This window comes from Chinchilla lanigera, unplaced genomic scaffold (genome assembly GCF_000276665.1).
Source record: "Chinchilla lanigera isolate Chin_1 unplaced genomic scaffold, ChiLan1.0 scaffold00010, whole genome shotgun sequence".
Classification (NCBI taxonomy): Eukaryota; Metazoa; Chordata; class Mammalia; order Rodentia; family Chinchillidae; genus Chinchilla; species Chinchilla lanigera.
Window position 1 is genome coordinate 3,285,595 of NW_004955411.1, and position 22,726 is coordinate 3,308,320.

At 46.2% G+C, this 22,726-nt stretch overlaps 1 protein-coding gene across 2 annotated transcripts; it reads left to right on the forward strand.

Annotated features, from left to right (window-relative positions):
• The first annotated feature begins 15 nt into the window (after nt 1-15).
• Nucleotides 16-18,616, forward strand: Psmb1 (proteasome subunit beta 1). 2 transcript variants are annotated; one of them, XM_005377618.2, is made up of 6 exons: nt 16-237; nt 5,273-5,380; nt 8,010-8,091; nt 10,994-11,123; nt 17,416-17,522; nt 18,366-18,616. In XM_005377618.2, the coding sequence occupies exons 1-6, from the start codon at nt 56-58 to the stop codon at nt 18,549-18,551; spliced, it is 795 nt and encodes a 264-aa protein (XP_005377675.1). In that variant the 5' UTR covers nt 16-55; the 3' UTR covers nt 18,552-18,616. The 2 variants fall into 2 exon arrangements, with proteins under 2 accessions (XP_005377675.1, XP_005377676.1); XM_005377619.2 differs by lacking the exon at nt 16-237 and adding an exon at nt 1,241-1,420.
• The last annotated feature ends 4,110 nt before the right edge of the window (nt 18,617-22,726 follow it).

Sequence of the window (22,726 nt, forward strand, 5' to 3'; positions counted from 1 at the left end):
TACTGGCGATGTTTTACCTATGGCAAGCACATGTTCCTTATGATGCCCGCAATGAATGTTAGCTAATCACACTTGCGGAATAAGGAAGAGCAAAACCAGATGCCTTGTGCTTATACAATTATATTTTAATTCCGCTACTACCATCTCGTGCACTTTTTTCTCGCCAAGAGACCGCTGTAGGTATTTCAAAAATGGTCTCCAGCTTACCTTGATTTCTCAGTCCTGTGGCTTATTTAGGTGGGTTCACATATTGTGATGCTTATTTCCTTTGTATTTGGTATTATCAGTGACTTTTTGAGTTCTTAAGGGCAAAAAAATGTATACTTTTCTTTCGTATCAGGACAGTACCTGGCACCGTGTTAACCTATGGAGAGACCTGAATAAGTACAATGTACTTATCTGTCCTTAGATAGTATATAAACTATTTTGTCTTATCCTCGTTAATTAAAACGAGATATTTTAAAACAATTAGGTGTTTTACAAAAACTTTTCCGGTTCCAGAATCGCATGTACACATCAGATAGTCCACTTGACATTAGCCAGTTCTTGCTTGCCTGCTAGCATTTTTGGCTGAAAAGAACATTTGTACAAGAAAGTCCGTAAGACATGTACAGGTTGACAAACAGTTGTAAGACGAGTAAAGACACGGAATATTGCCAGCACCAGGACACCAAACAGGCCCTTTCTCCTTTACGAACCCTGAATTATACAGCGTGTATCTGCTCAACACCGTATCTAGAAGGCGCCCCGTCTCAAGTGTCTTCACTGTGCCTCCTGTGTAGCTCCGGCTGGTTCAGTTCTTGGCTATGAACTGTCCTAGAGGATGACTACACCTTAGTTAATTTATTCGTTCTGCTGTTTATGGCAATTTGACTCGTGTCCAGTCTTGAGCCGTTAAAGAACATTGCCATTTGAATACTTGGTCGAGACTTCCGGCCGGGTGTAAACCCGCTGTGGCATCGCTGCGTCCTGAGGTGTGCAGAGTCCCGTCTGTGCCCCTCCCTTGTCCATTCGAGTCTCTGTGACCCCACATTTTGGCCAAGTTTTCCGTACGGTCAGAGGTAAAAATTTTTGTCCTGGAGTAAGTGCTTACAGGGGAAACACCCAGGAAAACGAAAATCTTTACACCCCGGCGGCTTTCGCAATAGGGGGCGCCCTGCTAGCAATAGGTCGGGACACTGAGCGAACCTCCAGGAGCAACGACGAGTGCTAGCTAGAGGGGCGCCTGAAAGAAGCCGGAAGTCGTGTGGCTTCCAGTCGCGGCCGCCATCTTGCCGTGAGACAGCAGGAGGGGACGCTGCGGCGCGATGTTGTCTACTGCATCCTCGTACCTGGGGCCCGGCAGAGAGCTGGCGATGGAGTCGTACAGCGCAGCGGGTCCTTTGCAGCAGCGCTTTTCGCCCTACGCTTTTAACGGAGGGTAAAAGCCTGGGTCTTCGCTCCCCTTAGCCCTTCCGGGCGCAAGCCTCTGGGGTCGCGGCGGGCTGGCTCTCGGGTTTCTGGGTGGCTCGCGTTTCGCTGACAGCCGGGGTCACCGGCTCGGTCCCACGAGCTCTACTGCTGGATGCGCGGCCTGTGCTTTCCCGCAGTGGGACATTCGAGAGAGAAAGAGAGGGAGAGAGAGACAGCCTCTGCTCCGCGGACCTTCGCTTTGGTAGGGTCTGAACACGTTTCTAAAGCCAGAGTAGTAAGGTAGAGCTTAGCATCCGGAACGTGAAAGTGATGGTTGATTGGCCCGGGTTGTTGAATGCGTGATTGTGTCTGTAGCTGACATGTCTGATCACTTTCAAATAAAAGTTGGGATTGGTTGGGCAAGGGCTTAGATCGGTGCTTTTTCAAAATTTAGTTAAAGTTCAGGGAAACAGAAAAGGGACTTTTAAATATGTGTATTCTTGTATGTTAGGCTCAGGTTGCTTTTACTTTTAATCACCAGCTTTATAGCAAGTAATGCTTTTTGTTAAAAAAATAAGATTGTAGAAAGACCCACTATTTAGGACTCTTGACGACGAAGAGCTGTCAATTGAAACAGCAGTTGATCAAACTTCACACATTAAAGTTTACAAAGCCAACTCGCACGGTTTCTTAAGAAAACCAAGAACATTGAGTTCGTATAAATTATGTTGAATATGCAGATTTCTGAGGTATGTTACAAAGTGAAGGATTGGTTTCAGCCTTGGTTACACTACGGAAGGGCAGTGTGGTCACTAGGTCTTAAATTCTTGAACCTGTATTTCCTTATCTTCCATAGCTGTGTCAGTTTGGTGGAGAATCAAGAAAGACACATTTTGTAAACTGCGGGTAGTATCTTATTTAATACTCATGTGTGAACAATGATATTAAGAGAATTCATTTTGCTGGGGATATAGCTCAGCAGTACAGTGCTTTGCTTGGCAAGCACGAGGTCCTGAGTTCGAGTCCCATTACCAAAAAAAAAAAAGATAATTCACCTCTTAAAAGATTCATTGAAGTTAAACAATCCTGGTCGCAGAACTGGTGCAAGTTGAGACTGGACTGGGATATTTGAACTCATAGTTCTTTTACACTGAGGTTGGGTTTTTTTTTGCAGTGCTCTCTCCACCCTTTACCCTTTTCCTTGTAAAACAGTATATGGTCAAGTTGCCCAGTCTGACTGAAACCTGGCAGTCCTCTTGCTTCAGTCTCTCAGGGTGCTGAGATTACAGGAATGTGCCAGGAGGCCCAGTTCCAGTACATTTCTTAACACTGCCAATGGTGACTAATTCAATACTTCTGATGTAAGGTCAGTTATTAGACCCATTTTACAAAGCTGTTATAAATTCTTTTTTGTTATTGTTTGTTGCGGGGGGGTTGTTGTTTTTGTTCTAGAGAAAAGGTCTTGCTATGTCCCGCAAGCTGGCCTCAGACTCACTATGTAGTTCAGGTTGGTCTTCAGCTCATAATCCTGCCTCAGTCTCCCAAGTACTAGAATTCCATAAATTCTTTTTAATAAGAATTTTTCAACCCAGGCATGGTGGTGCACGCCTGTAATCCCAGTGCTCAGGAGGCCAAGGCAGGAGGATCATTATGAGTTTGAAAGGATCGTTATGAGTTCGAGACCAGCCTGGGCTTTTACAAAGTGAGCTCAAGGCCAGCCTGAATTGCGTAGCGAGACCCTGTCTCAAAAAGACCAAAAAAAAAAAATCTTTTTTCAGGTGTTCAGTGTTCAGTATCCATTACTTCTTGACACCCCCCCACCGTAATCCTGTTCAAGTCATTACTTCCCTGAAAGTTCCTTATAACTTTCTCAGTCTTTGTTCTTTTTGCTTTAACATTTTTTGCAGCTGGCATGCAGGCAGCCTCTGCTTCTACAAAATTAGGCTTCTCTAAGTCATTAGCCTCTGTGTTTGTTACGTAACACTCTCACATTTCTCCAGTTCTACTTTTCATAAGCCCCTCAATTCTTGCTTCTTCAGAAAGATGTTTCTTTGGGGATTTACTCAAGATAGTAAGCAAAACAACAGGCAAGCTGTTTATTTCACTTGGTCACTTCTTTAAGACACACCTTTTAATTATGCCGTCATTCTGCTTTTCCAGATTTAAATGGTTTTCCCAGTTTCTGTCACATGTAGGTAGTTAACAAAACTTTGCCGTTTGTGTTTTTATAATTTTTTGAGATGTGCCTGTTTCTTCCTCTCCACCACACGTCCATCGTGTTGCATTGGACTTCACACAGTGTTTCCCTCTTACTTCACGTATGATGTCATTGTCAGTAATCCCCTCAAAACCCAGTTGTGCAAATGGAGCTGTTCTCATTTTTAAAAATTGGTGTACTTTACATATACAATAACATTCATCAGGGAATTTGTACCTGTACATGATATATCTTCCTTACATCCCCACCCCCGCTCCATCCCTCTGTCCCTCTGCTCTTCTCAGTCTTGCTCTCATTCTTGGTTCCCTGCTAAAATTCCAAAATCTTCAGCAGTGAATTCCTCTGCTTGCTACCCAGGGAGCCACCTGAGTAAGTTACCTTCATGTACTGTTGTAATTATTGCCTATTTTCCTTTGCTTGCTATTTGTAGTACCTGGAATGCCATGCTTTTCTACTCTAGAGCCTTACTGTAAATCCTGTCTGAGTAGAAATAGTAGCTACGGTTTCCTGAGTGTTTATGTTCTGTGAGGCACTGTGCTAGGTGCTTTATGTGAATTGTGTCCTTCAGTTCTCACAGTCACCCCATACCACTGGTGCTGTTAGTACCACCATCTTGAGCTTGGAGAATTTGTTCAAGGTCACGCAGCTAACAGGTGGCAAAGATAGGTCTCTGCCTGATTCCAGAACTCACCTGCTTAGTCTTCACACTCTACTGTCCTCATGAACATCCACAATTGTAGCTGTTCCTTTACCAGAGGAACAGCTACACACTACTATAAACAGTTACATGAGGGACTTTACAGTTATTAACTCACTTAATTCTTTCAACACCCTGATGAGGTAACTGCTCTTACAGCTCTGTCATACATATGAGGAAAGTGAGGCCTTGAGAAATAACACCAGGATGGTCACTTGTAATCCCAGCACGTGGGAGGCTGAGACAGAAGGATCATGAGTTCAAGTCCAGCCTGGAGCACACTGTGGGACTCTGTCTCAAAAAAAAAGGAAAAAAGTGACTTAGCCATAGCCTCATACCTGCTGAGTGGAAGAGCCATAATTCAGAACCAGGGGCTGGGGATTTAGCTCAGCGGCGAAAGCGCCTGCCTGGCAAGCGCAAGGTCGTGAGTTCGGTTCCCGGTACCGGAGAAAAACCAAAAAAAACCAAAACAAAACATAATTCAGAACCAGGTGGTCTGCTGTCAGTAAGCAATCAGAAATTGTAGAGCCAGAAAAGAGAGCCTTTGCTGTGTCCACTCATTTGTTGGCAGTTGCCCGAGTATCTGCTGTTAGGTGTTCTGTCAGGTCTCATAGATAAAGCTGCTTTCCTCGGACTGCAGTTTGCATTGTAGTACCACTTTTACACTTGGTGCTCCAGGCCACGGACCTGGCCTTCAGTTCTCTAATGTTGGTATCTTGCATAAGTAGGTTTTAAATTGTTTTGATTTGGTGGTTTTTCAATTTGTGCAAGGTACTGCTCTGATTGAAGATTAAGGCTTTTTCCAGATGACTGGGGTCCTTTCTCTCCCCTGGTCTCTTGTGTTTGAATCCTCTTGTTTGCATGTGATAGATTTTTCCAAATATTTCCTGGGGAGCACTGTCCTTTTCGGAGTGGTAGGATTACTACTCTGAAGAATTAATTTTTTTTTCTCTGATTTTCCTCAGTACTGTATTGGCAATTGCTGGAGAAGATTTTTCAATTGTTGCTTCTGACACTCGACTGAGCGAGGGCTTTTCCATTCACACCCGGGACAGCCCCAAATGTTACAAATTGTAAGTAAATATTTTTGATGACACTTTCCATGTTGCCTTTGTGATGACCTAGTTCTACAAGAGACTCCCCTTGTTAAACTGTTTGATTCATGAGTTTTTATGTTGCCTCTTAGTAGCACATTTTGCATTTTACCAGAAAAAAGTTTTCTGTTTCCTAAGAATTTGGTATGTAATTTTATATGACATTTGCCTTATTTGTGTACCAGCAGTGCTTTTTTTTTTTTTTTGGTTTTTCTCCGGTACCGGGAACCGAACTCACGACCTTGCGCTTGCCAGGCAGGCGCTTTTGCTGCTGAGCTAAATCCCCAGCCCCCCAGCAGTGCTTTTATAGTAAACACCCATCCCCTAGATCCTCCACTAGCATTTTATTGGACGTTAACACATTTTGTTCTACCCTTCTGTCCATTCATCTAAGTCTGTTTGGGTCTTTGTCACAGTACCACGGGCTGGAGAACAGTGAACATATGTGTATGGGCTCACGGTTCTGGAGGCTGGGAAGACTGAAGCACCAGCATGTGGTTCAGGGCCTTCATGTTGTGTTACAGCATTGCAGGAGGGCAAAGAGAGGGGGCAAGAAGGGGTGAACTGCTTCTGCAGTAACAGCCTTAATCCATTTGTTAGGGCACCAGCTGCAGTGCCACCTCCCAGGACTGTCACAGTGGCAGTTAAATTTCAGTGTGAGTTTTGGGAGGAACCATAGCACCGTTACCCATTAAAAGTTTTTAAAATCTGTGCTCCTTTTTTCCTCCAGAATGTTTAGTTTAGATATATCCTAAGCAGTTACAGACCACACCTTACAGTGCTAATGGGTTAGGTAGCTTTTCCCCCTAAAATATGAAAATGAAACCATATATCCAAATACCTGTATATCACCTAAATGCGTCTTGTAGAGTGGCGGGATTTGTGTTTGATCATTTTAGAAATGCTGTAAAGTGGCAGTTAATTTGAACATTAGTCACAGTGCCTGACTTGGAACAGATTGAGGAGGTCCTAAGCATGGTGTTTTCTGATATTGTAGAAGTAGAGAGGAAGGGGACAACTCTCTTGTGTCCTGGTCCCAGCCACGACCCACATCGTAACAGTGCTGGTCTTTGTCATCCCAGCTCCTTTCTGTCCCTGTCTCCTCCTCCTCTCCACCAGTGTGCCCTTTCCTTTTCTTCTGATATGTAGCTTGTAGAATTTCAGAGTAGGAAATATAAAGATAATTTTGAAACCGTCTTATGTGAACTTTTGCCCAGCTTGGTAGCATCTGTTGTAGTTTGTACTGCTAAGTGAGCACCCGTCTGATTTATGAACTACTTATGACACGGAGATAGAGAACAGCACAGTACAGCATTGTCAGATACCCGGGTCTCATGCCCTTACTGGCTGACCTTGCCTTTCTGTTTGAAGTGGCACACACTGGCCATTCGCCCCATGAGGACTCCATCCCTTAAAGCACCTGGGTATTTGGGAGGAGCATCTTGAAGTTCTAAAACTTGGCCCTTTGCTGTTTTTCAGCCCACCATGGCAATAAAGGCAGTACAGCCTTGTGGGTGATAGAGGGTCTTGGTTTTTGTAGTTATTTTTATATTTATTTTTAATTGACACAGAGATGGGTGGACTTTAACTCTGTGTGGTGAGTTGGTTTCAACAAGATGGGTTCAGATTTCCTTATAGAACTCAATACTTAGGGGTCAAGTTTTGAGATACAGGGGTTGAATTTGTATGGATGTGTGAAAATGTAATCAGTCCCCTGCTGATAGGTACAGAGGTGGGAGGGGTGTTTTGTGTGTGCTCACAGAACTAGAGCATGTGTCTGCCAACGTGTGTGAGTCCACTGACAGAATGGCATTCGTGAATGAAAGAAATGTCTATTTTTTACTAGGTAGAGAGCTAAATTGCCTATTAAGGGCTGGGGATTTAGCTCAGGGGCACAGCATCTGCCCAGCAAATGCAAGGTCATAAGTTCGATCCCCGGTACCAGAAAAAAAACAAAAAACAAAACAAAGCAAAACAAAAAAAAAAAATTGCCTATCAAAAAGCTCATCAATTTATGCTCTTTCTGTGCACTGAGAGTACCTGTCTTCTTCCTCTTCATCAGCATTTCTTAGGAACTTTTGGCCAGTCTGGTCAGGTGAAATTACCCCTCGTTAGGTTATGAGTAATATAGAGGCTTTTCATGTTTCATTGCTGACTTGTGTCTGGTTTTTTTCTGTGACTTGTCTGTTCATAAAATTTTACCTGTCTTTCCATTGTAGTGTTACTTACATGAAAAATTTAGTTCTTTTGAAGCATTTTTCTTATTTATAGGAAGCCTTAGTAGGCTAAGGAGATTAAGGTGAAAGTTTGATCATATGTGCTACCAATAAATTTTCTTAACTTTGTTTTTCTTTCTTTTTTGAAATCTGTACTCTTTTCTGTAGAAATTTTAACTTTTTATGTTGTCAAAAAGTCTGGCCCACCTGTAAGGTGTATAGGAGTGTAGACACCCTGCTCCTGGCTTGTTGTCCATTTACCATTTAAAGGTAAATGAGACAACTGTCCCTTTACCAAATAATCAAAATAGGAATTTAAAATTAAAATTGCTGAAGATATGTTTTGTTTTATAGTCTTGTCAACTCAGTTTCCTCAAATATACTTTTTACAGAACAGATAAAACAGTCATTGGATGCAGCGGTTTTCATGGAGACTGCCTCACTCTGACAAAGATTATTGAAGCAAGACTAAAGGTAGATGCTCTTGTACATGCCTGTGCTGTTGAAGATGACACTGTTTAGAACAGGTAGAGGTGTTCTAAGTTAACTGCCAAAATGGTGACATACCCTAGAAATGAAATCATACCATTAATGTGGGAACATTAAAGTCCAATCATGTCAAACTGTAACTTGGAGCCGTGTAAAAGTCTTCTGAAGGTACTCTTCCCTCCAAAACCAAGACAAGTCACTCTGGCAGGAGATAGCTCAGACTGTTAGACAGAAACTTGGTCGAATGTTGTGCTGACATGCTGTTCCTCTTTACACCCTTACACTCTTAGTTGACGGGAGCAGGAGTTGGAAGAGATTATGAGCATGGGTGAGGGGTACAACCCAGGGAGGTTTGACCCGAAAACATGAGCAGGACTGACAAATCTGTTTTGCCTACCACTCCAGGTTGCTTACTGTGGGTGGTGTCACAGTCACTGAAGCAGGTAGCATTTAATTTACTGAAACTTGCTTTCTAAGCGCTTAGAAAAGATGTGACTCACCAGCACACACCTGTAGTCCCAGTACACAAGGGGCTGAGGCAAGAGGATCTTTATGATAAGTAATTTTAGGAAGCAATTCCTGTGTAGTCAGTTTATCTACTTAAATAGTACAGTTTGTTTCTATTCAGTTGTCTGCATTTTTACTGTCATTGTTTGATTTTATAATACTTTCTGATTTTTAGGAGGGTGGTTTTTCATTTTTTGTTAATTTTATAGTACTTTTTAGACTTACCTTTGGAGATGCTTGCTATGTGAATGACAACTTGGTGAACTTAAATCCATTTTGTGTTTGTAACTTTTGTGGAATTTCTGTTACTGGAATAATTTAGGATTCCCATGGATATGATAAATCTAGGATTATGAAATCACGACATTGTCATCATAGGATCTTGACTTGGTTTTGGTTTTTTTGCAATACTAGGGATGGAACCCAGGACCTTTGCACTAGGTTCCATGCTGGCCCTGTTTTTACATGTTTTATTTTGAGACAGGATCTCACTGAGTTGCCTGCACTGGGCTTGAACTTATCCTCCTACCTCAGCCTCCCAGAGTGCTCGGATCACAGGCTGCACCACCATGCCCAGGCCTATGATCTTGTATTTGATACTTAATATTCTCTGCTGTAGAGGCCCTGTTATGGTTTGGGGGTTGTTTTGCAAGGGAGAACAATATAATACCAAACACATATTTTATAAGATTATTTATAATAGTCACCCAAGAATCATATACAATAGTCAGGAAATCTGTCCACACACCAGAGAATCAAGCTTAGGGCCTGAATTCCATGGAAATGTCCAGCATGAGTCCAGCTGAAGACCTAGAGCCCATAACAGTGCCTCCCACGAGTCCAGCTGGAGACTCAGAGCCCATAACAATATCTCATGCAGGCCTGTTTCACAGATCTGCACTGGGAAGGCCCAAAGGTCAGTGGTGGAATCTAGGAAGTCTGTGCCAGCAGGATGAAGGATCTGTGCTAGCAGGCTGAGGGATCAGCACTGGAGCCAGGAAGCCATGTGCAAAGTAAGAACCAGAGCTCCCCCGAAAAGTATCACAGCCATCCTCAGTGATAGTAAGGTCCCGAGCTCCTGCAGTGGTGAACACAGCTGAGTTCCCATCAGGAAAGCCATCGCAGCAAGCTTCTCTAGGAGACTAGCAGTGCACCATCTTCTCCTCCAAAGCCAGGAAGCAATGTTGAAAGTGAGGACCAGAGCTCCCCCAAAGTGAACCAAAGCTATTCTCAGTGCCAACAAGGTCCCGAACTCCTTGGAGGATGAAAATAGCCAAGTTCATCAGGAAAGCCAGCATGACAAGCTCCTCCAACAGAACCAACAGCTCCTTACAGCTTCTACCAGCTCCAACAGCCTTTCTCAGCTCCCAGCAGCCTCTCTGTGCTCCCAACAGCTTTTTTTTCCTTCTCCAGTTCTGCCTCTTATGCTGCTGGCAACGGTCCTCAGGTGGGCCTCCCACACCCACACTTACTCAGTTCAGCTGGGGGGTATAAGTTGACCACCAGTTGTCCATCCACTGCAGGCCCTGAGGAACAAGACCATTACTTTGTATCAGAATCATGTAGAGTAAGGATGCTGCCTTTAGATCTCATGTTTACAGAGAGAGGAACCTACCTCGGGTTGATCAGGGTAGGTGGACTTAACGTGTATCGCTAACGGGCCAGACAATATTTTCAGCTTTGTGGGCTGTTTGGTCTCTGTCACAACTATCCAACTTTTGTGGGTGTTTTTTGTCTTCTTGAGACAGGGTCTTGCTGTGCAGTTCAGGCTGGCCTTGAGCTCACTTTGTAGCCCAGGCTGGCCTTGAACTTGCAGCAGTCCTCCTGCCTCAGCTTCCCCAGTACTGGGATTACAGGCATGCATCACCACACCCAGCTGTGTTGTACTGAAAAGACGGAAATAATATGTAATGAATGAGTGTGGCTGTGGTCAGTAAATTTTGAGTTGCAGAAACATAGTGGGCTGGGTTTATTCCAGGACTGTATACACCATAGTTTTTTGGCCCCTAGTGCGCAGTGAGGCAGAGGTGGGTTGGGACATCTTCCCAGGGCTTCTGCTGTGCTGTTTGTGTGCATTTGCTCTTGAACTAGCAGTACCTGAGATGAAGCTGATATAGGAAATAGGCTTTCTCTATTTTTTTTTAACCAGACTCTTTAAACCAAAGGGTTGAGTATAAACTTAGCATTTTTCTTTTCAAAATTTTAAAGCTCTCAAATCTAGGGTTAAAGGTTACTTTGTTAGTGATGTTGTATTGTTTGATCATGAAAGGAACGGGCAGGCTCTCCCCTTCTGCTAAGGTATGTATTTGCTCGGTAAGGTGTGCATTTGCTGGACTGTGATGAAATCTGCCTCCATGTGCCTGTTTTGCTTACTGTGCAGATGTATAAGCATTCCAATAATAAGGCCATGACAACAGGGGCCATTGCCGCAATGCTGTCCACCATCCTGTACTCCAGGCGCTTCTTTCCCTACTACGTTTACAACATCATCGGGGGACTCGATGAAGAAGGTAGGGTTGTGCTTCCTGCAAGCGGGCGTCGGGGGTGGGGAACTTCGAGATGTGTGGGTTTCCATTTGGAGTTGAAAAGAGCCGTAAACACCATCTAGCCCAGCAGCTTCACTTTCTGATCGTGAGAGTGAGAAGAGACTGCAGCCAGGAGGGGTGAAGGACACCCAGGAGCACGCAGCCGGTACTCTTCACAGTGCATGTGGAAAAGCCACTTATTTTACTGTTTTCTCAGGCCTTTGACCTGTACTAGGAATTAGCGTTTTTATCCCACAGAAGGGAATCTGACCTGGAGAAGACAGACTTAAGTGACAACAAACACAGTTGGCTCAAAAACTTTTTGAAAAATGTTTTAAGAACATTGAGGTAGTATTTGCTTCGGCAGCACATATACTAAATAAGGAACATTGGGGTAATTAATACAGTAATTGCACTTACCCTGCTGTTCTTGGAATCTGTTTGAAATAGCTCTGTGAGAGTAAGGTAGGCATGTCTGTGAAAATCAGATCTGTGACCCTGGTGTTTCTGATCCAAAACTGCATTACTCTCTGCGGGCACTTGTGTTTTCCACCAGTACTTAAGCAGTCTTCCAGGCTAGATCCATGCCGCCATTGAGAAAAGTCTGCTGGGATAAGAAGTTACAGAAACAGGTGGATAAGGACACAGCGGGGGGCGGGGGATCTCCTGTTTTATTCAGCCAGATCTGTAGCTGGAGTTGCCCTAGAAGGGACACAGAATTCCTTTAGGACTGCCCTAGACCTAGTTGGGATTCCCAGGACAGAAGCACTAAACATCAAGGTCAGCCCAAAGCATTTGTTAGGGGAGTGTGCCTGGATAGTGCTGCTGTGGTCCTCCTGATACCAGGGCAGCAGAGAACATCTTCCAGCTAGCTGGGGCTGGTGCGGAGGGGCCCAGTGAAGAGCTCAGATGAGTGTGTGAAGGATTTGGTTCAGTCCTGGGACTAGTTTCTAGTGATTTAGCAACAAGTTGTCAAGCAAGAACCCGAGCTTGTGTTCTGCCACGCAGCAAGCCTGATCCCAACGGTCAGTTTACCTCATTACGGCTGAAGGAAAGCAGAGGAAAGGGTCGAGCTCTTCTCAGCTCCCTGCCTGCTCTTAGGTTGGCGCTCCTGCCCCTTTCTGTAACAGGAGTTTGTTTCTTCCTCTCCTTTTCTGACTCCTGTGGTATTTCAGGGAATGTTCTGGTCAGTTTAGGTTGTAGGGATTAGGCATCGGCAAATTAAGTTGCCACATCTCTCTTTAATGCTTTTAACCTTGCTTGGAAGCTGAAAGGAACTGCAGCGGGTCGCGGTGCATTGCCTGGGTGACTCGGCACAGATAAGCTTGCCTGGTGTAGTGTCTGGGCACGTTGGGGCCTCCGGGGCTCAGGTTCTGTAAGGCTTGCAGTCAGGTTAATCGATTGTTTGGGGATTTTAGCAACATTCAGAGTAGCACCATTGGACTTCCATGGGCCAGACGATGTCGCCTGAGTTTTTCAGAGGCAGAGAGAGAACCTGGGAAAGCTCAGGTCCGCTGGATAACAGGTCCAAGGGTCCGGTGTGTTTGCCCTCCGAGCCTCTGACTTCTGTGACAGTGCTCCGGGTGCGGTGTTCTTCTTAGGCATCTCTGGCTTCTTTTGGTTGTTCTTTGTGTTCATTTTTATTTATGTGTGAAACCATCCATTGCCCAAGGACCGTTTTCAGCTCTCGCGCCCTGTATTTTCTGGTACTTGGTGTTATTTCCCACACACTGAACTTAATGCTGTTGAGGTGTGGTCCAGTGTGTGACTCTGACAAATAATGGTCGCGGTGATGTTTTGGTTTCTGTTCTGGCAAGGTGGCTCTTGGCGCTTCTGTGTTGTGTTTCTCGTGAGCACCCCGCGCCCTGGCCGAACGCATCACACGTGTGAGAAAGTACGTGTCTCAGGTCTAAACTACTCAGCTTCGTCTGCTAGCCTGACTGCTGTGGCCGTAGTTCCTCCCTTAGACTCTTTGTCCTTACCGTTAGCTGTCTCACTTGTTGGCGCCGATGACCTGCCCCTCGCTCCAGGGTGGACCAGCAGCCGGAGCTGTGTGTGCCTCCGTGCAGGGCGTCTTCGGCCCTCTCCATGGGACTCCTCGCCTGCTTCTGGCCTTGAGTCCCTGTTTCCTGGTGCCGTGCTTCTTCATGTTCTCCTTTATTGTGCTGGTGTACCTCTCCGGAGTGTTTCTAGGGAAGGAGGAATAGGCGGCCTTTCTTGAGACTTTGCTTTCAAGCCCTCAGTTGTGTCTGCTCCTCCCCTCGCTCCTGCCCTCCCCTCTCTGTCCTTGTTCTCCATCGCCACAGGGATGAGTACTTCGTACAGTATTTTTTTTGTCCTGTACGTTGTCCATCTCTTTGTCCGCTTGTTCTACTATTTGTAGATTCTTCTGCTTCGGCTTTTCATTCGTACTGCTTTCCTGTCCGGTGTCTTTAATTTCCAAGAGCCTTTTCTCTTTCTTTTTTTTTATCCTGATTTTAACATATTTTTGTACTTAATTTGAAGTTGCGGTTCACATTTCATTTGTTGCTTAATTTGTTGCTGTTTACATTTCATTCGATGACTTTAATTTTGGTTTTTTTACCTTCTGTGTTGGAGGCTTACTTCAAATTTCTGTTGATGTTTGACTGTTCAGCAGGAAGGGCGATGTAATAAAGTCTGATTATAGACGTGTGTGCTGCTGTGCCTCGCCCACTGACAGGCTTTAGCTGGGTGCTTAGGTGGCTACTGCCTCTTTTAAGTGGAGGTGCCTTACATCTGTGGCCTGGCTTGGGTGCGGGTATAAGAAGAAACCTGCTTGTTGATCATTTAGACACAGGAGGAAAGGAGGACAGGTAGTCTCTGTTCCGTTCACATCAGCTTTCCATTTCATGCTTCTATTTTCATGCCTTCTCTAACCTCCCTGACTTGGTGCCCAAGTCCAGACCCTCTGCTAATGTCTCCACAAACTCCACCTTCTGTGAGTAGCGGTGGTACCTGGAGCCCAGTGCTCCTTACTGAGACCTTCAAGACGTGGGACCAACAGCTGTCCTTCAGCGTCAGTACCTTCTGCTTTGACCTCTGTGCCTTTGATCTTCTTGTCAAACTTCTAAAATTTTTTCTCCAAAATTAAAAGTGGGTTTAGTTTTTCTGCAATGAGAATAAACACATGCTTGTGTATACACTTAAGAGTTTTACGTAAGTAGAACTGTAGTACAGTTTGGGCATCCCTAATCTGAAACCTAAAATGATTCACAATTCAAAAATTTGACCACAAACCTGCTGCAACAGTAGAAGGATCCACACCATGAAATTTTGAATTTTTTTTGTCACCATACATCAGATCATTGGATGATGCATTATAGAGATAGTTTCAAGCTAATGAATCTAGATATACATAATGATTTTTTTTTTTTCCAGTACGAGGTATTGAATTCAGGGCCTTCACATTGGGCTACATCCTTGCATTTTTTTTATAAAGACAAGGTCTTGCTAAGTTTGCCCAGGCTGCATTTGAACTTGCAGTCCTGCCTCAGCCTCCCAGGGTGTTACAGTAGTAGGCAGTGTGCATGGTTTTTAATGGCTGACTTAAACCACGTGGCTTTATCATAAGGTGCCTAATCGGTCTTTTGAAAGTGTGTGTGTTTATTACAAATAATATTATGAACATCATTTTACATACTCTTTTGTGTACTTCTCTAATTAGGCTTTTCTTCTTGAAGAAGATTCCTACTACTTGAATTATTGGGTCAGAAATTTGGGGTTGTTTGTTTTGCGTTCTCAGTTCTGGCCAGGCCTCTAGGAAGGATGTACCAATAGTCCTCTACCAGCAGGAGGCATGAGAATATACATTTGGGGGAATCTTTATTTTTATTGACCTTTTGCATTTCTTCTTTAGAGCTGACCTATGCTCACTTGTGCTTCTTTCCTTACTGACAGACTAGTCTTTCTGTGTTGATTTGCGAGGACCCCGTTCGGTTGTGCCAGCCCTTGGTCAGCCTGTGGCGGATGCCCCCAGTGGGATTCTTTGCCCTTTGTGTGTGGGGGTTCTTTTGTTGCATAAATTGATCTGAGTAACACAGGCTGATCTGTCAGTCTTAGGCATGTCCTGCCTTATTAGAAAGCGTCCCTATCCAAAGTTTATCAGTGTCTCTGAAGGACATCTAACTTTACCTTTTGCATTCAAATCATTGTGCTTTTGGAATTTGTTTTGTTAAGAAAAAGCCTTTTCAGTCAAGATTTATGCCATTTGATGTTCCAAGTATCTCTTGCTTTTACTAGGCGGCTGTTGAAGCTTTTGTCTTGAGCAAATCTCACTGTCTTTGTTCTGTGTGGTTTTCTGAGATTCATTCTGTCCTCTTGGGGAAAGCTTTTGGACTCACTTTACTTGGGATCACTCACCTTCTACAAGATATTTTTCTTTTTTTTTTTTTTTTTTTTTTCTGGTGCTGGGAATTGAACTCACGACCTTGTACTTGCCAGACAGGTGCTATGCTGCTGAGCTAAATCCCCAGCCCCAAGCTAAATCCCCCAGCCCCTACGAGATATAATTCCTCTTTTGCTATTGTTCCTCATCTCTGTTTGTATATTGAGGCTTGTGAACCACTGCTATCCATTGTCCCACATTTGCATCTAGCGTAAATATTTCCCAAGATTTTCTTAGGTGACCTTATGTAGTCACTCCCTTTCGAGCAGGGAGATCAGTCCATACTTTTCTGTAGTGGAAAAACACGTAAAGCTAAAAGTGGCAAGTGGGTGTGCCTGGTAAGAACATTGTTCCTGTCTCACATCCCCCAAGGTGACTGCTGGAGCACTTTCGCAGTGTGCTTAAGTCAGACCTTGTAAATGATCCATGTTTCTTGCACCCAGAACAGAGTTGTTTTAAAAAGACTTTTTCTAAAATTGCCAGTTGACGTGTTCTTTGTAATCAATTCAAACAATAGGGAAGCATGTGAAAGTGATTCCTTCTTTTTCTTGAGTAACTCAAAGATAACCTACCACAGTTACTTTTTCTTTCCAGACTCTCATGTGGTTATGTAAACATATAAACAGTTTTATGCTTTTAAATAAAAATAATGCCAGCGTTGGCGGCACATACCTGTAATCCAGCACTTGGGAGGCTGAAGCAGGAGGATCACCATGAGTTCAAGGCCAGCCTGGGCTACATAAGCAGGTTCAAGGCCACCTGCACTACATAGTGAGATCCTGTCTCAAAAAAATAGCAGTAAATAAATGCAGGATCATATCATGCGTATTACGTAGCTCTCCATTCTGGATTGTCCAGTGGCTTTGTCCCTAGTTCTGTTGTGGACATACGTCTTCCGCTTCCAAGACCGCCGCGTCAGTTGTTACTGTGCACATGAGAATGGAGGAGCGCATCTGCTGCAGTAGAAATTACCTTAGTGTCCTGAGGGCGTTAACTCGCCGACCTCTCCGCGGTTTTACTCGCTGAAACGAGCACTGGTCGGGTGGGAGGCAGGACTTGCCCGTCAGCAGTCTGGCTCCCAAATTCGCTGTCCTCACTTGTAAACACTGCTGTGCTGGGCGTTGTGTGGCTGTGCCATTTTTTAAGGAATGAATTTTAAGTTGCTTTTTCAGTAAGTTTTGCTTTTTAAAATGATACACAGTGTCATCTTGCTTGTTTATTGTGTGTGTTTAAACAGTAAGGCTCTTTATTGTTCCAGTACAGAGGCAGGTTGTTACATTTTGGGCAGACTTAATCTTCTGTGTGCAGCATTTGTGTTGTTCTGAAATTATTCCTCCATGAAATACTGGGCTTTACATGGTGATGTCAAGTGATGTCCCTACCATTGAGCACTCAGTAAGTGTTTGATGCGAGTGCTCACACATGGAGCACTGGGAAATTTTTAAACTGTTGGGTTCATTTTGGGGGAATTTCATGAGAAACTGGGGTTAGTTTAGATTTAGAGTGGAGCCACCACACTTGGCCAGTGTGTCTGTGAAGCCGCCTTCATGCCGGGGGCTACAGGACCGACCATCCTCACGACGTTAGCTTCAACAGCGTGAAAGGTTTCTGGTGGACAGGTTGGCCGTGGCACTTGTGCCTCCGGCTGTGGCCTTGTGTCCTCTGGCTGTGTTCCCCGGGGAGCAGTTGTGAGGAGCTGGGACGCCCGCGAGTCTCACCTGCAGTGAGAAATGTCGCAAGTGTGTTCTGGTCTTTGGCTGGAAGTGGGGCTGAGTTGATGCATTTTGTGTCACAGGTGATGACTGGGGTTGCTGTTCTGGGGCCTGGGCGGTGGTCAGGATGCAGCCCTTACGCAATGTTTTCTTCCTGAAGGGAAGGGCGCTGTGTACAGCTTCGACCCCGTGGGCTCCTACCAGAGAGACTCCTTCAAGGCTGGAGGCTCAGCAAGTGCCATGCTGCAGCCCTTGCTTGACAACCAGGTAAAGGGCTGAGGCTCGGCTGCAACGAAGGTCGGATGGGGACTTCCCTCCTGGCCCGCTTCGTTCTCCTCAGGCGCTGCAGAGTTGGGCGGGTTGGCCCAACCCAGAGCACCCCGACTCTCCAGGGGTCCCCACCTGCTCTCTGTCTTTGACCGTAGCCTGTATTCCTCTGCCCTCTTGGTGTCTTTCCGCACAGTGGGGGCCCTGTTTTCAGTCTTACCGCGGTACCTCACCTGAGGGTGTGAGAATACGTCTCTCCCGAACTCGCCATTTCTGAGTAACCTCAGTTTGTGTCCTGGCTCAAGTATGTCCAGACCTGCATTGTTGGATTTATTTCCCAACATCCTCTGCCTCCACGCCTAAGTCCCTGATTCATCCTGCCGCTCTTGTGAAGTAGCATTAGTATGGCTACCTCTCTGCTCACTTCCCATCACCCCCGACAGGCGGACGGACCGCTTTTCCTTGAACTGAAGTGATGTGCTCCTCCTGTCTCATCCCTCCCCGTCAGGCAAGAGCATTCAGTGCTCTTCCCCTCAGGTTTATCCTTCACCACTCACCTGCTGCCCGTGTAACTTTCCTGGGACTGTCCTGGCTCGCGCTCCTCGCGGCCTCCTCCACTCTGGTGCTTTTTGTCTAATGTTCCACTTAGCGCTTACCTTGCTTGAGGTGTGCTGCTCAGGCGTGTGCAGGTTTCCGGTGTGTGGCCAGCCAGGACTCAAGGACATTTGGCTGTGGTGGGAGTGTTTACTGTGCGTCCTCGGACAAGAACGAGTGTTGGGGGAGGCGGGCCTTTGTTTGCTCTCACTGAAGGTGACCCCTCACGTATGTCCGCTGTCCCTCCAGGTTGGCTTCAAGAACATGCAGAACGTGGAACATGTCCCACTCTCTTTGGACAGAGCCATGCGACTGGTGAAAGATGTCTTCATTTCTGCAGCCGAGAGGGACGTGTACACCGGGGACGCCCTCAGGATCTGTATTGTGACCAAAGAGGGCATCCGGGAGGAGACGGTTTCCCTGAGGAAGGACTGACGTGTGGGCTGTGCCTGGGCATATCAAGCAAATCGGTTTTATTAAAAAAGAAACGTGAATTACTTGTTCCGTTGTACTGTGTCCTCTCTAAGCGAGACACACCAAGGACGTGGAGCTCCTTCTCTTCATGTTCTTCATCCCTCCCACCGTTTTCTGTTTCGCAGGGTATTTTGGTATGGTAAGTATGAATGCATAGCTCCTGTCAGTTTTTGCTCACATTTGTGAGCATGGAGTTACTCCAGAAAAGCTGACCTTGCCTTGGGAAGAGCGCTCTTGATATTTATCCCACCAGCTAATCTGAAGAGACCTAAAACCACTCAGAGGGCACAGTGTGTATCAGGGTTTAAGAGTCTGGTGCACGCAGATACTGTAAAGTTTTTCATCTCCGATGCTTTCAGCGGTTTGAAATGGCTGTTTGAGAGAAAACTGTCCAACCAGTGTAAAAGAAATGTACTTACTTTATCTCAAAGTGCTAGCTGCAGTTAAACCTGAATACTGACGTTTCAGTTCTGAAGAAATTAACTGTTACCCGGTGCTTAACTGCTGGGCAGACTTGGCTTGCGTGCCATCGGTTCACCACCCCTGACCTCGGTGCTGTGACTTCTCCCTAGCAGAATAGCCTGTGGTGTAACGGGAGGTTTTTTGTGCTTAATCTTAGAAACCACTTTTGTTTCCCTTGCCTCTTATTAAAAAGAATTGAGTTTGAATCATGAAAAAGTCCTGGTATAGAATACATTTGTAAAATTCTGCACACAATTCTGTCCTGTGTCTGACATAAACCCTGGGGTGTATCAGTGACATTGGGTTCATTTCACACTGTACGTTAGGCTCTCCGAAGACACAGAACCAATAGGACTATGTGAGGGGTTTGACGGAGGAGTGGGCGCTCTGGATTGTGGAGGCTGAAAGTCCCACGACAGCCTCTCCAGGCTGGAGACGGAGCCAAGTGCGCCCCGGTCCCAGTCTGAAGGCTGAGAACAGGGCTGGAGCTGGAGGAGGCCAAAGAACGGAGAGCTGGATTCTGACCTGCAGGAGCCCTCGGATACTCTCACTCCAAGGGAGAACAAACTCCCCTTGCCTCTGCCGTTTGTTGGTCTGGGCCCCAGAGCAAGGGCACATCCTCCCCACCTGGCCCACTGACTCGTGAACCGGCCTGTTACAAAAACCCTCTCTCGCTATACCCAGATGGTCTGACTAGCTAGCCAGGCACCCTTAACGCTGGTCAGATGAGCTCCTGAAACCACAGTACCACAACTGGAAGCAGAAGGCTCCCACTCAAAATGTACATTTTCCACCTTGATGCCTTCCTGTTTTTCCAAAGGCTTTCTGCTGATTCAGGGGTTCTGTAGTTCCCTAGTTTACATTTCATAAATATGGGTATCTAGGAGTTTTGAGAGTATTGCCTGAGGTTGCCAGGGAAGTTTTACAAATTCAGTGAAGATGGTATTTTTTCTCTACTTTTGCTACACATGAGCTTACTCTAGTATTCCTGGAGCCTTTGGATGCGGTCTCATTGCTGGAGGCCAGAATGTGTCAGCTCCTAGAGCGGGGAGCATGTACAGACTATCGGGCCACAGTCCCTTGCCTGTAAAAGGCAATGGGTTGGACACATAGTTTACTTTTACAGTTAGCCTTCAAGATTCTGCCTCGAAAGCACCCATTATGAGAGACTCCTGCCTGCCTGCTGCAGAATAAATTGGGTTGAGAGACTCTGACAGAACTATTGAAGGAAAATCGCCTCCTCCGTGGAGGTGTGAGCCATAACTCCACCTACGCGGGGTGCATTCGGATGCATGATGTTCGTTTTGTTCCATGGTGGTCAGACAGCACAGATATTTTCCTGCAGCCCGTGCAAGGAGGTTCTGGCTACAAACGTGAGCTGAGCCTGCAGCCTTAAAGTGCTGCTGTGGCTCTGTCTTTCCCACAGACACGGTCCTGCTCTAGAGTGACTTGGAGCCTGCCTAGGAGGAGTGTGACAGTCTAGGAAAACGGTCTTTGTTACCGAACGCCTGCTGCTCCCTGACGGGCTTTCTGTCTTGCCGTTCCTGTTCCCTAGGTGAGTCCTTCATGACCCAGAGTGTGTACACGCTTTCTGCCTTAGTCTCCATCCCCTAGCGTTAAATCTAGGTGTAGAGGAAAACAACTCCTTGCCTGCCTAAGCCTGCTTTTCCGGGATCTGGGTTAGGAACACAGGGATTTTAAAGGAAAACCCCTAGGTGATAAGGGCATGTGTGTACAGTTTGAGAACTGTAGCTCGTAAGTGGACAGGTTGAGCAAGACACAATGGGACTGATCATAACTTGAACTCAGTGAGTGAGAAGAGATGGTTGTCTCCATAACAGAAATACCTCTTCTGCATGAGAAAGATAATAAAAGCCGAAGCTGGTGATTTCCATGGCTGTTGTTTCTGCGGTCCTGGGGCAGGAGGTCAACTGTAAGCTGTCAGCACAGGCCTTAGTGTGTAAGTGTGGCGTCCCTGGAATGTGGCATGGGGTCGGTGGTGTGGAGATCGCTGCTGTGCAGCAGGGGGACCTACACTGACGTGTAGGGCCTGTGGCCCCAGTGGGTGGAGTATGTCCCCGCGGGTGGGGCTTGGGGAGAGGAGTGTGGAGGGCCCGGCAAGTGTGCCGGTAGGGTCAGTGACGTGACGTGGGTCCAGGCAAACGGGAAGCCATGGGCGAGAGTGAGGAAGCTGTGTGGAGTGAGGGTCACGGTGTGCCGTGGGGGGTGGGAGGTCTGCAGTATGAAGTTCCAGGATTGCAGTGTGAGGTTCATTGGTGTGGAGCGTGCGGCCAGTGGAGTGTGGGGCTCAGTGGAGGGTAGTGTGTCACAGGTGTGGCGTGTGTGGCCACTAGGATGGAGTGTGGGACCTGAGAGTTGGAGTTCAGGGTCAGTGGCTGTAGTGAGGGTTAGTGGTTTGGAGTAAGAGCCAGAGATGTGAGTGATGAGTTACTGGTGTGGATGTTGGAAGTATGGAGTATGAGGTCAGTGGTGTAGAGTGAGGTCAGTGGTGTGGAGGGTGTGGCCAGTGGCGTGGAGGGTGCAGTCATGGTGTGGGATATGGAGTCACATGTGGGGAAGTATGGAGTGTGGGCTTAGTGGGTAGTGTCATGGTATGAATGTGGTTTTTGGAGTGTGGAGTATGGGGTCAGTGGTGTGCAATGAGGGTTCAGGGGTCACATGGGCTGTGGAATCAGTGGTGTGGTTGTGTTAGAGAATGGGTTCAGATGTGGAATGGAGCAGTAGTGGCATGGAGTGTCCAGGTAGGTGGGTGGAATATGGGTCTTTCACATGGCATTTGTGTCGGTGTTTAGGAGTGTGGAGTTGTGTGGGGGTTAGTGTTGTGTAGTGTGGCATCAGTGGTATGGAGGGTGGGGACAGTTGTGCATTGTGGTTTCAGAGATTGGCGTGGAGGTCAGTTTTGAGGTGTGCTGGGTCAGTGATGTGGAGTGAGGGCCAGTGTTGTGGTGGGTGGGGCTGGTGGCGTTGAGTAGGGGTCAGTGGTGTAGACTCAGTCAGTCATGTGAAATGTGGGGCAGTGTGGTGGATACTGATCCTATAGTGTGGATTGTGAGTCCAGTGGGACGAGAGGTATGGAGCATGGGGCCAGTGTGATGTGGGGTCACTGGTGTGGAGCATGGGGCCAGTGTGACATGGGGTCAGCGGTGTGGAGTGTGGGGTCAGTTGGTGCATTAGGGCTCAGAAGAGTGACATTTAACGTAGTACTATATTCACAGGATGTACAAGGTAGGCTCGTAGTGGCTGCCTGCAGGTCAAGTGTGGCAGAATGCAAAAGGGCTGTCTGTATACTGGAGGGCTGAATGTTCACAGAGAGAAAATCTGGAGCTCACTGGAAAGTTCTGTTGGTAGCTGAAGGGTCTACATTGGAAGGGTATAGAGTCTTAGCCTTCCCAAAGCTGGGAGATTGAAGGATCTGCGCTGGAAGCAATGGTGAAGACAAGTTCCTCTAAAGAAACTGAAGACACCTCTCTTCTGTCCCCATTTTATTTCATTCAGGCCACAAGCCTATTGGCTGGTGCCATTCACCTCGGGTGGGTCTTCTGTCTTCAATAAATCCCTTTAGCCACATCCAGACTATGCTGATCTGATCAGTTGGGCCTTTCCTAATCAAGTTGGAGCAAGGTTAACTATCACAGTCCACCCCTTGTCAACCT

Excerpts from the sequence above, each read along its gene's own strand:
- Psmb1 (XM_005377618.2), top strand. The coding sequence starts at position 56 with ATGTTAGCTAATCACACTTGCGGAATAAGGAAGAGCAAAACCAGATGC. Across the intron at positions 238-5,272 it reads CAGTCCTGTGGCTTATTTAG|TACTGTATTGGCAATTGCTG; the intron begins GTGGGTTCACAT and ends GATTTTCCTCAG. Across the intron at positions 11,124-17,415 it reads CGGGGGACTCGATGAAGAAG|GGAAGGGCGCTGTGTACAGC; the intron begins GTAGGGTTGTGC and ends TTCTTCCTGAAG.